At 33.2% G+C, this 18903-nt stretch overlaps 1 protein-coding gene across 3 annotated transcripts in view; it reads right to left on the reverse strand.

Moving 5' to 3' along the window:
• Window positions 1–1768: 1768 nt before the first annotated feature.
• Window positions 1769–18903, reverse strand: part of l(2)dtl (WD40 domain-containing protein denticleless) — a 94103-nt gene continuing 76968 nt past the window's right edge. For 2 of the 3 annotated variants that reach the window (XM_069825846.1, XM_069825865.1), the window contains one exon: window positions 1769–3374. In XM_069825846.1, the coding sequence (XP_069681947.1) occupies window positions 2448–3374 (927 nt within the window). In that variant the 3' untranslated portion in view covers window positions 1769–2447. The remainder of the gene's footprint in view (window positions 3375–18903) is intronic. The other variant, XM_069825856.1, reaches the window with a different exon arrangement.

Below are 18903 nucleotides of genomic sequence, written 5' to 3' on the forward strand. Positions count from 1 at the left end.
TGAATGATATGAAGGTGATAATGCCGGTGAAATGAGTCCGGGGTCCAGCACCGAAAGTTACCCAGCATTTGCTTCTATTGGGTTGAGGGAAAACCCCGGAAAAAACCTCAACCAGGTAACTTGCCCCGACCGGGATTCGAACCCGGGCCACCTGGTTTCGCAGCCAGACGCGCTGACCGTTACTCCACAGGTGTGGACTGTAATGTTCTTAATTTTCAACATATGGATAAAATAAAAATATAATCATTACAAATTAAGACAAATTTTATTACTTACCTTAATGTTACAACCAGCTTTTTGATAGGATGAACTGATTTCCTCATTACAGTATCAGTTTTCCTAATTTTATGAGAAATTAAATTCAAAATATCATCAAAACTTTTTATTGACATTTTGTAATAGAGAAAAACTTGTCGGGATACTGTTGGTGATTTTCAAATGCAGTATAAAACTTTCCTGTCGAAAGTCTCTTAATGTTTGCAGGATGAATCCACCATCTCCTTTTCCTCTTTTTTTTTTTTTTTTTTTTTTTTGAGACAGACTTATAAATTGAACACATAGCTGAGCTACACATGCAACTTGTATAACATGCATTGCAGTTCTGAAACCAAACAACGTCCCTAATGCTACATGTAGTTTATACATTTTTCACACGTTACCAACATTTTTAATGTTTGTGTAGTATAGCCCTAAGAGCAGGAACTGGGAATACTGAACTGCTGATGCATGTGCAGATGGTTAATCTAACGTTGAGGTTAAAATGCTTCGAGACTGGGCAGGTTAAAATTAAAAAAATAGTCGATCATGAGCGATTTGGAAAGTGATAATGATATGTCTTATGAAGAACTAAGTGTCTTACGAAGAACTAAGTTCCGAAAATGAATATAATTTAATATGAGAAGAAACTCAGAAGGTTGTGAAAGAACAGTTCAAGAAACATTCCAACAATGTAAAATCCCAAACTAGTTCTGAGAACATACACAACTGGCGCATGCATCGAAAAATGTTCAGTATTATTCATAATGCATTCCGAATAAAATTGCTTGTTAGAACGACCTTGTATAAATTGTAAGAACTGAAAATTGATGCTGAAAATGCTGCATATACCACAATCATGTTTAATATCTTAAACCAGGATAATGCCAATTTGGCAGTGTTTTTTAAAATCGTATATTACTATATAATTATTGCCAATTTGGCAGTGTTATTTTAATATTACCAGTATGTACCTCCAAAATTACGTAACGCTACAAGACATAGGAAATTACTGTTTTCATTTCATCGAATCTTTTCATTTGCCAATTTGGCGGTGTTAGTGCTATGGGAAAGGTCATAGTTATCTGGAACCAAAACACGTAAACACATTATCTGTGCCATATAAACTAATAATATGACAAAGTAAGCACTATTTACAACTCAGGAAGAAGTCACAGTTAATCCGCAACCTGATAACATGATCCTGGAAAATCGAGAGCTGACTGTAATTATCAGAATTACAAAATTACTTTGTATTTAAATTAAAGAAATTAATGAAGCTCATAAAAAATATAACACAGCAATGGAAGAAAAATTATCTAGTCAAAATATGGACAACCATAGGTACTTCTTTTATTGGAAAAGCAACTTTTAATATTTATAATTTTTATATAATATAACACAGCAATGGAAGAAAAATTATCTAGTCAAAATATGGACAACCATAGGTACTTCTTTTATTGGGAAAGCAACTTTTAATATTTATAATTTCAGAATGAAAAGAGTCTGTCAATCAGATTATTGAAAAAATATTGAAGTTTTTATTTGTCTTCTATGATGTACAGTTCTCTTAGTAATGACAAAGAATATATATTTGTAAAAAAAAAAAAAATAAATAAAAAAAAAAAAATAAATAAAAAAAAATAAAAAAAAATAAAAATTACAACATCGCTAGGCACTGGATTAATATGCACTAAAAGTTAAGGATGATACTGTGATATTGAATATGATAGAATGAATGGGTCTGTTATGGTTTTCAGATCTGCTTCACAAGATACCGTAAACTAAAAATAGAAAATGGATTCACAAGAACTGGAAAATACAAATTCATCCTGACTTACAAGTAATGATTAAGAACACTGAACAATACCAAAATGATATAATGAATGATAACAATGACATCTAAAAGAGGCAGGGACATAGCTTGTATGTTCATAAATTATATCGAGTAAAAGTATATTAACATAAATCCGTCCCTAACCATAATATTTAATACTTCTATTCCCTTATACAAAAACACACTATAATAATTCTCAGTGTCAGTCCAATGGTGCTTATTGTAAATATATATACTTACGTGTTGTACCTTTCACAAACACACTACCACATAAGCACACACACATACATACACACCTATATATATTGTAATGTATAGTAAGACTGAGGTATCCCTAACTAATGCTGTGAAAGTGTCATGGCTCTAAGGTAGGCATTTTTGAAGAACTTCCACTCTGTGACACTGAACAATTAACTGTTTCATTTGGTTTACCTGCAACACGGAAAAAACGCCATAATGTTTCAGAGTTTCCTTTTGACCTAGTTCCTTTATATATGTCATGAGAACGTAAATGCAAATTTCTTCTTTTTGAAGGAAGGTGCGTACTTGAGTTAGCAGTTACCTTTGAACTACCCATCTTTTCTTTCCTGAGTTTTGTAAGCCAGTCAACATTTTCTTTAAGTCTTGCATTTCGACTACAGTAATGGTGTGGTGAAGTTCCATCAATAACATAGTTCGGAAGATTTTGTGTCGGGGAGCAGAGATTCAAATGACTTACACTACACTCAGTATCTACATTAGACACTGAATCTCCATTAATAGATGGTATGCCCAATGCTTCACTAGCATTGTGTTTGCATGGACTGAATAGTCTTCTTTTTCCTTTAACCTCTAGTCCTGTTTTGCTCTCCTGATTCCTGTCTCTGACAGGTGAAAGCACAGGACGTTTTCTACCTCTACTTGAATCGTAACTAGTACCATCATCATCACTATGGTAATTTCTAAGTTTAGTCCTGGGAGATTTTCTTCTTAGTTCTGTCACACACTTCGCACAAGATGGTGTTCTTCCATGCTCACTACAGTTCTGACAAGGAGTAAGTTTGTCTGCTGTACTAGATGGTTCAGTTACACTGGAATGACTGTCAACTGTTCTCTTCTGGCAGCCGTGGCGTGGAGTTTTCATTGTAACTCTATTAACTTTTTCACTTTCGTTTTCTTCATTTACATCTATTATATTTGACACTTCAACCCATCCCCGCAATTGTACTGCATCATTATCATCTTCGAATTCGTGTCCAACTTGCCATACACGATGTCGTGCATCATCTGAACAAGTAACAATCTGTAACAAAGGAACAATTTAACAACAAGTGAAATCGTGTGATACAGCTAGAGCTCTCAAATGGCATAGAAATTTCTCGCATAATCACTACTTGTATATACTTCAAAATTAAGCCACAATGAATGAAAAGATATTCACATATTCACACACACAAAAAAAAAAAAAAGTAAATACAGAGAATCCCAGTCAATATTGGCCAGTTCCACTTACGCAAGCAGCAACATCTGTCGACTGATCAACTGCCAACATTCTCAATCCGTTATTTTCCCCACTTAAGACATATATGTGACGTCAGCTTTTCCAGAGTGTGTTTAGCTTACAGTGTGTTAACAGCTATTCACGTGCAGGTGTGTTTAATGTTATTTTGTGCGAATTACAATAGCACTTAATGTGCAAGTGTCTGTAATATTAAGTGCAGATGAAATTTAATTTATTGAAATTCCATGCTATATATTAACACTAGAACAGATAATTTTTGCACACTTATGTGAAAACAAAGTCTTGTAGAGAAGTGCATAGGCAATTTGTAGAGAAATTCCCTGGTGTTCTGGTTCCACACAGAGATACAATAACAAACTTGTTCTTAGATTTAGGAAAACAGGATCGATAAATAGAATTCCTAGGTGAAAATGTGTTCTAACAGAGAAAAAACTTGATGTAACTGGACAATCATTACAGCATTCTCCAAAGAACACTCTACATCGTGTTTCACAGGAAGTAGGAATTTAAAAAAACTCTGCTCATAGAGCTACTAAATTAATTGCTAAAAGTGTGAACTTTACAGAGTAGCTGTAGTCCATGAATTACAACCGCACAGCAATGTAAGTAGTATGAATTTTTGTAATTGGGTTTTGCAGAGTACTGCTGATGGTCTGGTTGCTCAGCATTTAATAATTTTCTCAGCTGAGGCTTGGTTTAATTTGCATGGTTCTGCGAGTTCACTACACTATAGGCACTGAAGCACAGAAAATCTCAAATTAATTCACGAAGTTCCCCTTCACAATGAAAGGATTTGTTTGTCATATGCTGTAAATGCAACACGAATATTAGGGCCTATATTTTATTAAAATACAGTAAACAGGGTTGCCAGATTCTGTCATTAGGAATCCATGATAGGTAACGATACTGCATTCCTATCTTAACATGACTACACATTTGAATTAATTCAATTTGCAATACAACTGATTTTATTTGTTTTATGCAATTAAACTAATTATACAGGACCTAAAATGCTAGACATACATCCAATCTAATGAATGTTAGAACCTTTAGAGGGGCAAACATTGACTCAGATCATTCATAACCTTGTCATTACGCACATCAGGATGAGACTATCATCATCATCATCATCATCATCATCATCATCATCATCATCATCATCATAACTATTTCACAGTTTAGACCTAGGAGCCTGTTATGGTCTCTATCCAGCACTTTTTAGGTCTCCCTCTTGGAATATAGCGTAAGATCAGTTTTGGCAAGCGGTTGGAGGGCATCCTGGCAAAATGTTCTTTCCAGTTCAGTCTGTATTATTCTATGTACTGGGCAATTGAATCTACTTTTAATTCTTTAAGAATGTTCTCATTTCTTTTATGGTCAAAGACGGAGCAGTCTTCTCATAAATCGCATTTCGACAATGAGATTATCAAATATCAAAAAAGGAATGTAATAAAGCTAATATAAACAAACCCCAAAATGTAAGTTCTTCTAGAACAAAACTGAAGGAAGCACTTACTGCTAATGACAGTATTGTCGATATTAACAAACAATGGTTGGGTTGCAAACAGACAGTTCTAATGGTAGCAGAAAAGGAGCTGAGGTTCTTAGAGGAAATACCAAGAACCTGTTGGTTTGATAAAGAATATCAGAGAACAACATCGCAAAAGAATGAAGCTTACAGGAGAATGCTGCAGAAGAGAAATGTCCGAGGGGCAGTGGAAGAGTATAGAATGATGAGAAGGGAAGAAAAGAAAACACATGACGTAGGAAAAGAGAATGGAAAAAAAAAGCAGCTTGAAAATTTACAACGGTACAGAGAAAGAAATGAGTCAAGGAAATTCTACAGAGAGATTAATAGAACCAAAGACGACGTAGTTATATATCTAGACACACAATTGGCACTGGTGTCGTGTACAAATATGAAACCTCTCTACACAGGTTCGCACAATGCCATGTTATGGGAGCACAAATGATTCTTTCTATAAAGCATTCGGAGTTTAGAAAATACTATTGGGTATATTGACATTTTCTTAGCAGACATCCACCTTCACTGTAATATAACTGAACTTATTTATGTGTTTTCTAACATATAATAAGTAAATCTAAATACTGTATACTAAATACTGCATAGTTTTAAATATAAACACTTTATATTGCTCATAAATAGACTTATTAGATTATTTCAATGACCGAATATATAGAATATTGTTATTTATGTTATTTTATATATGTTAGACAATACATAAATAACTTATTTAATTCTATTACAAAGAGGGGGATGTCCGCTAAAAAGATGTCTATATACCCAATGGTATTTTCCAAACACATAGCGCACTATAATAATAATCCTCAGTGATTTGAGAATCAGAGGCGATAGGCCTACGAATATTTAGAACTTTCAACTTCAGACATTCATTACAGTTCACTCATTCTTATGTCACACTCAATGGCAGAATATTGTGAAAATGTGATTGTATGTATTGCTGTCTTTGTTATTAACTCATTAAGAAAATATGGTGTAATAAATATGAAGACTCAATTATGGTATGTACCAGCAGTAAACAAAATCTCTTTTCTTTTTTTTTACGAAAGAATAATGGGAGTCTTGTCATACCATCATTTGAGATTATAGAAATATCCCGCTTAAGTGAAAGAGCGATTATACAGATACTGACAGAGAATAATGGCATATTACCATCCAAGGGTCTCTCTCTTCCATTGTGTGAAAAACAATGTGATCTAACAGTAGAACACTTGTACAATCTTCCTAGAACTATAGGAAAATATTTTAGAAAATGGGTTCCCAGATTCCTCGGAGAATCACATTTTAAACTTGTTAAGCTGACCATAGAAGTACATAAAGAGCTACTGGTGTAGCTTAGTCGACTAAGGCCTGTGAAACTGACATTGCACTCGGGTGCAGGTTCGATGGGCTGATTACCTGGTTGGGTTTTTTCTGATATCCCCAAACGTAAGGCCTCATCTCGCCAAATACAGTCAATTCTGGATATAGTGAACTCGGTTATAATGAACCTAAATCATTGATCCCGACCTGCATACATTTTAAAATACATTAATATTTCCGTTTATAGTGAACCCTCACTTCGGTTATAGTGAACCTAAAACTAGAACTTCCCCAAGAAAATGTAATTTTAAAATGGCCAAAATGGTAATTTAGAAAACCCTTTCGTCTATAAACTTCCAAGAATATGTTCAGAACAAAATCTCAAACCTTCTACTCGTTATGTGCATTGAAAAACAAAGGATTTGTTCAGCTTTCTGGACAGCTTGAAACATGTTAAAAAGAATAGTATATGCAGTGAGGGAAAAAGGAAGGATTAGTTCTGACTCCTTGAGAGAGGTTATTCGAAGAAGAGGAAGAGTTTTCGTTTGTAAAAGGGAGTAGAGTGATGACCAAAGGGTAAATACAAGAAGGATTACAATATAATGGTCCTCAACCCTCCCTCCCATATCTTTGTAAAAGTGAACCAGGAGAAATTACAAGGCAGAGTACACAGTACCATACCTCTAGGGGAAGAGGTGCGAAATCGGTCAGTGTCTATTACCTACATGGTAGATTAGATTTAAGTTTCGAACTATGAACATTCAGAATGTCAAAGCGTAAAGTGTTTAAGTTGGAAGATAAAGCAAACATTATTACTGATATTGAATGTGGTCTGTCCCAAGTGGACATTAATATTATATGTATAGCAACGTCAATAATATAAAAACACACACTTCGGTTTTAGTGAACCTCGGATACAGTGAACGAAATATGCTGGTCCACAGAGATTCATTATAACCGAAGATGACTGTACTATCTCGCTATCATCAATACCATCGATGCTAAATAATCTAGTAGATGATACAGCATCATTAAATAACCAACTAAAAGAAAGTACTACTTGCAGAGCAGATGTCACCATACAGCTTGAAGTTACCGGTACAACACGACTTCACATAAAAAAGTTGTAAGACAACTTTTAACGATGTCAATTAAAAATAATAATAATAATAATAATAATAATAATAATAATAATAATAATAATAATAATGAATCAATAGGAAAGATGGCTTGTGCTCTATTATATGACTAATTCATGCATGTGACGTTTATTTCATACTACAGCCACAGTCCAGTATATAGTCACGAAGCTCAATACGTAGTAAATATGCATATGCTAACCACTAGGATCGCTAATATCGCCTCATTACAGACAATGTGAAATAGTACCGGCACAGTCAATTGTTCCTAGCACCCTCAAAACTCAAGCTTCGTGACTGTATATACTAGACTGTGCTACAGCTGTGATGATAACCTAATGCATGATAGGCCTACTTATATTTCAAACTAAAACATTAGATACACGTTTTCTTTTTACAGGTGTATATTATGCTATATGGAAGCAACTAAATAATTGTTAGTTTCTCGTCCACATCAAAGCAAACATGTGTTTACAATGTAAGTAGGCCTAATGTATTGCCTTGCACAGTTGGCAGTGTTTTGTGAATAATAGTTAATACCAATAATTTTCTTTTTATCTGAACTATTACTACAATATGCATTTGTATTTTTGTTCGCTCTATATGTTGTCAAATAACTATAAAACGTCTTTGGTCACAGTATCAAATTGTTCCAGTCTTCCTTTGTTTCAGCTTGATTATGTCCATAACGTGGTTGCTTTAAATGTTAATAGGAGTTTTTTTTTTCATTTATCCATTCAGATTGATCTATAAGAGACACCAAACATATATATTAAACATTCAACACTGTACAGTAAAGCTGTCTGCTAGCCGGTGCTTCTCCCAAAAACATGGTGGCGGATACAAGCTTCAATTTGTCCATACTCTGAACTTCTGCGCAGCCTCGGCTGTAGGCGATTGAATAGGAGCAAGAAAATCTATAAACCAAGAGTAGTCATTTGTAGAGAGGAAGATGGCACTATTATATCTGAGAAGTGGACAGTATTAGACAGCTGGACAGAATATTTTCAAGGATTATTAAATAATTCATGCAATCACAATCATAATGATTAAGAATTGCAAACAACTCCAAAAGAGATAGTTATAGAAGCTCCTGATTTATTAGATATAGAGATAGCTATAAAAAACTGAAAAAAAAAAAAAAACACCAGATGTAGACAACCTACAGGCTGAACATTTTATGTATAGTGGAGAACTATGTAAGAAAATGTACAAATTAATAGTTTGATCTGGTAAGAAGAAAAAATGCCAGAAGAGTGGAAGAAAGGAGTAATCTGTCCCCTTTATAAGAAAGGCAACCCATTATTATGTACAAATTACCAAGGAATAACTCTTCTTAACGTCGCATATAAAATACTTTCTACATATAATAAATTGCTGCCTTTTGCAGAAAAATTCGAGAATATCAATGCAGTTTTAAAACAAATAGACCTACAATAGGTCAATTTTTTACACTGAAGCAAATACTCGAGAAAACCAGTGAATTTAATATTAATACACATCACTTGTTTGTAGACTTCAAAGCTGCATATGACAGTATAGATAGGAAACAATAACTGATTCTCGCAATGTTAGAGTTTAATCTTCTATGAAAATTAATTCGTCTAATAAGAATGACTCTGAAAGGAGTCCGTTGTAAGGTACAGAAAATTATAAACTTTCCACGAATATGAGGTATTACACTTTTTTGTTACATACAACATGAGCTATTCTCTCTGCAAATCTGCAGGGTTTCACTTCCACTGTGTGTGTGTGTGTGTGTGCATGCGCGCACATGTGAGTCATTCCATGTCAAATCGAATGCCTATGAAACATGACAACTTAGTATTTGCTCCAATTTTTGTTTATATATTCAATTGATTAAATTATATAACCAGTGTGTAATTTTTTTGGGCTGACACATTTATTTAGTCATTTATTAAATGTTACTTTTTCCGTAAATTAGGGTGCAACATATTATGAAAATGGTTATACTGAAGATTCTATAAATCGTAGAAATTCCGTATTTATATCACTTTAAAATGCAATAATTGCAGTATTATATACTAATTTTTAGTGTTCAATCAAAACATAAAATGGGCCCCTTTTAGGGGGTTATATTTTTAAAATACGTTTTTATATATCAAGGGCCTACTTCTAAAAAGGGAAAAAAATATCATTATATTCTTTGAAATGATTTACGTAGAACTGCGTTGGTATTATAATGCTATTCGAATAAGAAGTCGCTTTGCAAATAATTTACTGATGGTGTGTTCAGGTCGGATTGAGTGAGACACCATGCCGGAGCATACAGCTGCGATAGCCGCAGCGAGAGGGAATAATACATTATCAGTGGTGCGGTGTTATTATACGTAAATAAACAGATAACCTCTAGTTCTAAAAGCATGTAATGTCCCTTCAACACTGAGCAGTTTCCCTTTAATTTATCTAACAATAATTCCTAAGTCTTTCGGAGTAGGTACCATGATGTGTTGTGTGCACGTGAGTCATTCCACGTCAAATCAAACACCTGTATACGAAACAACCATTTAGTATTTGCTTAAATCTTCTAAAATATGTTCTGCAGATCAAAATATGAGGTCTGCAATTTTTTTCTGGGATCATACTTTAATATTTTACTATTTATACTCTTTTAATTATACGACAAATTCATGCACAACGCAGTATGAAAATGCTCATTGTTAAGATTCTATGCATGTTGAGTATTGGTGTCATTTGAAATGGTAACTAATGGAATATTATATTAATTGATTTACTGATGGGGTTATTTTAGAGGGTCACTTTTTAAACAATCATTTTTTATAACAGCTTACTTTAAAAATGCAAAAAAAAAAAAATATATATATATAATTTATTATATTTTACATAGAATACGCTGATTTCAGATTGCTTCCGAGTAAGAAATAACTTTAAAAATAATATATTGAAGATATGTGTGAGCTTAGTGATGATTGAGAATCACCAATAAAGAAGACAAAATTATCTAAAAAAATATCCAAAACAAAAAATGCAGAAAGTTACAGATACACTTAAACATAAAATATTTCACATCACAGAAGAGACAATTTCAGCTGAAAATTCAAATAATTCAGATATAATACAGAAACCGATAGACTTCTCCATGAAACAGATGGCAGAAAGCTCAAAATACAATTAATATTAACAATTTTTTAAAGTTTGTGCTATAGTAAAATTCAACAGCATTTTAATATCATCACTCACATGATACGAATTTCTAAACAAGTAGGAACAGAAAAGGGGATTTTGGCTATTCCTAATCCTAAATCGGGCAAAAGTTTGGGAACATTTAATAGTAGAGAGGTTGTTCAATTTTAAAATTCTGATGATGTGAGGAGGGTTATGGCTGACAAAAAGAATTGTGTTTCAGTTAAAGAAGATGGAAAGAGAATTAAAAAAATAGAAAAGATTAATACTATGTAATCTTAAGAAAACTTACCAGTGTTTCAAAGAGCAATATCTGTATATCAAAATAGGGTTTTCAAAAATTTTTCAACTCAGACCAAAGGAATGTGTACTCCCTGGAACAAGTGGCACGCACTCAGTTTGTGTCTATGTTCATCACGAAAATGTTAAATTAATGCTTGATGGAATTAATATTATTTATAATATTCCTTTCAAATTTTTACCATTAGTGAATACAAATAATATAGCCATATTTCTACTAAAGGTACCAACAAGCAAAAATGGTACGAGCTATCTTACAACTCATTCTTTTGTTCCACTGACAAAATCTCAAGCCATAATAAAGAACTATTCACTTCGAAGTGAGAGTAATGTGGTGGACATTAAATAGAATTGATTGTAGGTGATTAGTTTTGAAAGTGCAGTGCTGTATAAACTGTAATTATCATTCTTACAAGTGTATATTTTACAAAAACAATATTTAAATACAGTACTATATTACATAAATTACGTGAAAGAGTGATATTCTGACCGTAGAACAATGTAAAGTGGTCACAAGACTCTCATCCGGAGCTGCACCTGCACATCACCTTGCAACAGTACTTATGCAGCCCGTGAACTCAAGACGCGCAGCTTGGTGAATCATTTAATTATTCATCAACAGCTCAGAGTAGCATTCTGATTTTTTTAAGGGTGGTTAAATTTTTTTCTGTTATTTTAAAGTAAGCCGCTGCCATTAAAACATATTTTTATGTGTTTAAATGATTTTTAAAACAAAGTTACAAACTTATATTTTTATATTATTATGCGAAGAACAAAGTATGTACTGTCACCTTCAAATTGAGACAAAGAGCAAATCTCTGTGGTGATTATTAGTGGAGATAATCACGTTTAACAATAATGATGCACGAACTATTTCAGAATCTTTGATAACACATATCTACTGCAATAATCGATATAGACAACAATAATAAAACACGTATTTATTTTTTCAATCCATAGAATGTGTAAAATTTGTTTTATCTAAATCAGAGACATGGAAGTCAATTCGAGGTTAAATTTGTGCGATTTGATGTGGAATGACTCACGTGTGGAGAGGAGGTAAACTCTAGATCGTACTAGTGTTTAAAATTCAAACAAACATGAAATTTCTTTATTATTTGCTTTATGTAAGAAAGTATCTGACATTAACAAATAAGCTGAATCCACATGCAAACATATACAGTGACTGGCATGATAATATATGATGCTGGCACTACTTCTAGGATCTTTGGGACAAAGTATCATTACTCATTATAAAAATGCAGAACTCTATAAACCTGACTTAGAATTATTCTTCTTAAATGTTATTCACTTTTGTACTTAACACTATAGCCTACACATTCACTGCAATATTTTTTACATGTACAGTTGTCAAAAGAAAAAGTGGCCACTCTCTAGAAGCAAAGTTCCCTTCGGGTATCTTCACTACAATTTGGAGACAGGAGATGTTACATGTTGTTGGACCACATTGCCTGATATCTACAGTTATAATTAAAGTATTCTGTGTGTTACTTAATAGCATAATGGTAGCAGTCCGGTCTGATATTTGTGAGGTCCTGCGTTCAAATACAACCTAGTGCTTTTTATGTTCTTTTTTGTTTTGTTTTTAAGAGAGAGAGACAAAATATACATAATTGCTCCTCTATCTTTTATGATTATTTCAATAATTAACATCAGGTTCATGAATGTATTATGGCATAACTTTATCATTATTTATTATGACATTATGGCTGCAAATGGAAAGAAAAAAAGATTTTATTTACAACAAAAATATCTTTTGTGGCATAAACAAAACAAACTTACTAGCGTCTGCCTTAGAACATTCAAACAATTTTAAGCGTTCAAAAAAAAAAAAAAAAAAAAAAAAAAAAAAAAAAAAGCCACGATTCAATATTTAGTTCTATCTTCCCCACTTCTCGATCACATCTTGCAGTCAAGTGGGCATGGAATCGACTAGAGTCTTTTCAAATAGTGACTCTTCTCAGCCATGACATTTCAAGCATCCTGTACATACATAAATGTTCTGCCCATGGCAGGTCTTTAACTGCAAACCCAGCATTCTCCAATCTTTCCTATTTTCTGCCCTCCTCTTAGTCTCTGCACATGATCCACATATCTTAATGTCGTCTATTATTTAATATATTCTTCTGCCCCGAACTCTACTCCCATTCACCATTCCTTCCAGTGCATCCTTCAGTAGGCAGTTTCTTCTCAATCAATGACCCAACCAATTCCTTTTTCTCTTTCTAATCAATTTCAGCATCACTCTTTCTTCATCCACTTTTTCCAACACAACTTCATTTCTTATTCTCTCTGTTCACTTCACATGGTCCATTCTTCTTCACATCTACATTTCAAATGCTTCTATTCATTTCTCTTCATTTCGTCGTAATGTCCATGTTTCTTCCCTCTACAGCGCCACACTCCACACAAAGCACTTCACTAGTCTCTTCCTTAGTTATTTTTCCAGAGGTCCGCAGAAAATGCTCCTTTTTCTATTAAAAGCTTCCTTTGCTCATGTTTGCAGTTTTTCTTGGGAAAGATAAATGCGGTAATTTCCTGTTGCTTTCTGCACGCCACTGTCTCTTTCGAATTTTAATAGATCCCAGGGGGCCCAAGCGTGGAGGTGAAGAGAGTGGGTTTGATTATTGGGCCCTCCGGACTTCACCGAAATTCACCGCAAGGGTTAAATATTAGTTCTATCAGGATTTTTGACCCAATTAGATACCAAGAAATCCCAATTAGCCTTTGCCCCTCGGATCCTGGACGAGCTTCTACAAATCATCAGAAAATCTTGGAGGGGGATTGGGCCAATTTTTCCGCAAATGTTTCCATACTTTTGTCCTTGTAGTTCAGTCGGAAGAACGTCGAAATTTAGATGTCAACGTTTCAGGTTCAATTCCTCGTCACTCCTTTTCATTTTATTGTGTTTCAAGATAGTATAATGTAATAATATAAAAAGAAAAAACTAACACCAGTATTATGCAACTGTATTGTTCCAAACATAATATTAAATTTATGTTATTTATGTCGCTAAATAACATTAACAGAATATAAATTATAAATATCGGTTTGTTTAATTAATATAAGATATTATGTAATATATAATTAATTTTTTTAATAAAACAAAAATGGTTATTTATATTATAATAATTACCTATATAAAATACAGAATATTTATATCGCTAAAGATAGATAACAGAATATAAAAAATTATAACTTTAATATTATTTATATCAATAAAGAACGATAATAGAATATAAATGGTAACTTGAATATTATTTATAACACTAAAGAACGATAACAGAATATAAATTATAATTTGAATATTATTTATATAACTATAGAACGATTCAAAAATAAAATGAAAACTTGAACAAGGCCCGAACTAACCTTCAAATCATCAAGCGAACATCCTACTGCTGGTCTACGAGATGCAGATATGGACTAATTCCATAGTTCCGGAATTGCTTCTACAACAAGCATATGAATCGTGTAACATCACCATGACCCGAAGTGGACTTAGGAAATATTTGCTGTTCACGAGTGAGGCCACTTTTTTTTTTTTTTTTTGACAACTGTACACTTTTACTTTCGTCTGTTTAAAAACTACACTCTTTTTCTCATAAGCATATCAAATGCATAATCAGCTGGATGCATTCAATAGAATTCAGGAAGACCACTCTTTGGCACTTCCAGAATACAAAACACACTGTCCTCATCAATTTTCGACCATGTGTATCTTCTATCCATGTCACAGTGTAGTGATGTAATAAGAGAAGTCACTGATGAAAATAAATTTCTGTACTGTATAGCCATTCTTTTATAACATACACCTCATACTAAAAAAGTAAAATTATTTACCTGCTGTGAAAATAAAATAATAATGTGAAGCAATATTTCTGAATATCTCATAGCTTAATGTGTTCATAGAATCTTCGTGAAGCATTAATTTTCCGCGTAAAATAAAATAAAAACATGTTGTACGTGTTATTTGTCACATCCATTACAGAAAATAAAATTATTATTTTTAAACCTGCTTTAGCCGCCAGCTTAATTTTGTTCTGCATTAAGATATTTCCATTATCTTCAACTGTATTCTTTAGATCTCTTGTCTAGCTGCCTTTTTATACTACAATACAAATTTTCATTCTGTCCCGAACTATTAGGGAGCACTGGACATTTTATTTGAAGAGTGCAATTTGCGGAGAAGAATTCCATGCATGGCTAAATAAAGTTGCCTATTTAGTTGGTGTAATTTCGAGGTGTATCGAGATTTTTAAATTGCACCATTTACATTACATACAGTACAATCAGTTTTATTTTATTGTTGCATTTCACAGGCAATAACTGAGCATTTATGGGTTTACTGAATATTTGAAATTTTATGTATATATGTATGTATGTATGTATGTAGTATGTATGTATGTAGTCTATGTAGGGTGTGTGTAGACTTACCTTCCTGTGGTGCACCTGGAAAGATTTATAACATTACACAATGGCTAAAAAATCTACAACTCGGCAAGGCGCTACTTCTGCACAAAAAGGAAACTGTTCTCAGAACGAAACAACAACTACAGATCCTCCAGTGGAATGCTGGAGGTATGTCCCAAGACAAGAAGACAAAACTTCATCTTCTTCAGATTAATAAAAACATTGATGTTTTAAAAATTATGGATTCAAACATCAGTAATGAAAAATTTACACATTATCAGTTTATAGGTTACACACTCTATTCTTTACCAAAATATAGGCAAGTGGCTAGTAGAAGTCTTATTGGTATCAAGAACAATATTTAATTGCAGATTTCCAAATCATAAAAGAAATGGGCAACTCTCAAGACTTAACCGAAATAGTAAAAGTGAAGATATGGAAACACAGCAACTGCTTCAAACTCTATGCAATGTATAGCCCTCCAGGGAATACTATAAGTTTTGAAAATCTGAACATTTAAAATAAAACAATGATTGGTGATTTCAATGCCCATTCTGTTAAGTGGGGTGCTAAGACACTGATTCATTGTTAGGATTTATTCTTTCTGCCTGTATGTTGGAGAGAATTGTTGAATTTACTAACCAATGGATTGATGCACATAGGAATGCTTTTAGTAGAGAAAGGGATGCCTAAAGAACAAATGTTACAGAAAAAAAAGGCCTTGTTGGGACTTTTATGCCTTGCGGGAGTAATGAAATTCTCCCATCAAAATCTGGATGATCTCTACACTAAGAATGGAACTGGAATTCAGTTTTTCCAGCAACAATGTCTCTTAGAAGGCTTAGATTCCTCTTGGCAGCTCTTTGTTTTGATAACAAAGCAAACAGAGATGAGAAGAAAAAAGTCGAAAAAATTCGACAAGTTGAACCCCTTGGGGAGATTTTTGAAGAATTCAACTCATATAAAAATTGCAATTATTTCGGTGATTATATTACCATTGATGAGATGCTCGAACCCTTTTCAAAGTGCTGCAGTTTCTGGATCTACATGAAGTTGAAACCAGTGAAGTATGGCATGAAGATATTTTCCTTGTGAGACGCCAGATTTTTTATGCCGTCAACATTGAAGTATACACAGGATAGCAACTGGATGGACATTTCAAAAGAATAATCGACCCCATCAGATTGTACTGAGATTAGTAGAACCTATATCAGGAACAGAGCCATTTGGCTACTGACAACCAGTTCATTTCCTGGTTCACTGGCTGACGAACTACAGAGACATCACAGACTATCTCTAATGGCCACTCTGAGGAAGAATAAAAGAGAAATACCCGCTATATTTAGCAAAGGAAAGCGACATGAAGAGTCCAGCAGTAGTTTGTTTGATTTTGGTGAAAATATGACTCTTCTTTCATGAGTACCAAAGAAAAACCAGGTGGTGAATCTGATCTCTTCCATGAACCTGATGGATCCACTGGAGAAGCAAGAAAATCTGAAATACTATCACTCTACAACACCAATAAGGGAGACATAGATATGATGGACGAAATGAAAGCAACATATTCTGTAGCTAGAAAAACTAATAGATGGTCATTAGCTCTCTTTTTTTGCTATGATGAACATCGCTGTGTAAACAGTTATATAACTTTCCAGGCCAACACTCGAAACAATATGAATAGGAGAGACTATTTCAAAATTCTAACAAAACAACTTTGCTTACCATGTGAAGGCAAGGATCAATTCGCAACACCTGTCAAGAGAATTAAAATCGACTATACGAAACTTGGCAGGAATACCAGAGGAGTTACCTGATGTGCTTGATCCAGTTCCAGATTTGGAATGTTATGCTTTCTCCAGTAGGAAAGAAAAATGGATGACAAACTACTGTATCAAGTGCCAAAAGTTTGTGTGCAGGGTGTATAAGGAAACCATTGCATACTGCAAGGTGTGTAATCAGCAAGGTCCAGAAGAAGAACAACAACAACAAAATGGACACGAGGACATTTAAGATGTAGGCCTATGGTGCAAAACCCTCATTCTGTTATTCGTATTTCTGATTTTTTGTTATGTTTGTACTCTTCTGTTTGTCTTTCACATATTCCTTGTCTAGATTTGCATAATACATACACTTATGTCCAAATGTTTCTCATTACTTACTATTATATGTGTCACTAGCCTATCAATAAGAATAAAAAGATGATTACGCATCTTACATAATTCAAATAAAATGTATGTGATTTTATTCCTAATTATTATTGATGTATTAAAATTAATATTTTATTAAAATATTACTACATTGTAAACATGTAACACTTTATAATAAACTTAATAAAACATACAAAATTATTAGAACTAATATTTCAGCCAATATTAAAAAATATAAATCATATTAATTTAAATATTATAGCAGTTTTGCCCAATTATTATTCTCATCATCATCATCATCATCATCATCCTTCACGAATTAGGCCTCTGTAGACCTGTTTTGGCCCCATCTAGCAGTCTTCTTAAAGGTCTTTCTGGTCGACGATGTCCTCTAGGTTTATATTGTATCCGCTGATTTTTTCTTCTACTGACTCTACTTCTAACTGTTCTAAAATTTCTTCATTCCTTTTTCGGCCTAAAAGAGTATATCCTGCTGTCCTCCTGAAAAATTTCATTTCCGTTGCTTTGATTCTGTTCATGTCTTTTTTCTTTAATGACCAAATCTCGCTTCCGTATAAAAGGGAGGGTAATGCTAGTGTATTATATATTTTTATTCTTGTAGATTTTTGTACTAATTTAGCTTTTAATGTATTGTTTATTATTCCTAGAATTTGTGTAAATTTGGTAATTTTCTTGTTCACATCTTTTTCATTTTGATAAGATATTTCACAACCCAGATAATTGAAATTTTGCACTTGTTCGAGGCATTGGTTATTGTGTATTATCTTACTTCTGACTGGGTCTTGTCCTAAAAATGCCATTACTTTTGATTTTTGTGCTGAAATTTCCATCCCAAAATCTTTTAATATTTTATTTAATGTATACAATCCTCTTTGTAAATTATCCTCTGAATTGGAAATTATGACTTGATCATCGGCATAGAGTAAGGTATTTAATGTCAGAGCACTGGTTATTTTGATTCCTGATGTGTAGATTTGGTTCCATTTTAAAATAACTTCATTTATATAAATATTAAATAAAGTTGGTGATAGTGGACAACCTTGTCGAACTCCATTATTAACTAATTTTCTTTCGGATATACAGTTATTTATTTTGACACTTATTTTGCTGTCTGTGTAGATTTCTATTATACTTTGTAATAGCAAATTTGGAATATTTTTATCTTGTAATATGTCGAATAAAAGGTCTCTTCGGACTTTATCAAAAGCTTTCACAAAATCAATAAAAGCTATATGGGTTTCTAAATTAAATTCTCTTCT

Source organism: Periplaneta americana, chromosome 1, assembly GCF_040183065.1.
Source record: "Periplaneta americana isolate PAMFEO1 chromosome 1, P.americana_PAMFEO1_priV1, whole genome shotgun sequence".
Lineage (NCBI taxonomy): Eukaryota > Metazoa > Arthropoda > Insecta > Blattodea > Blattidae > Periplaneta > Periplaneta americana.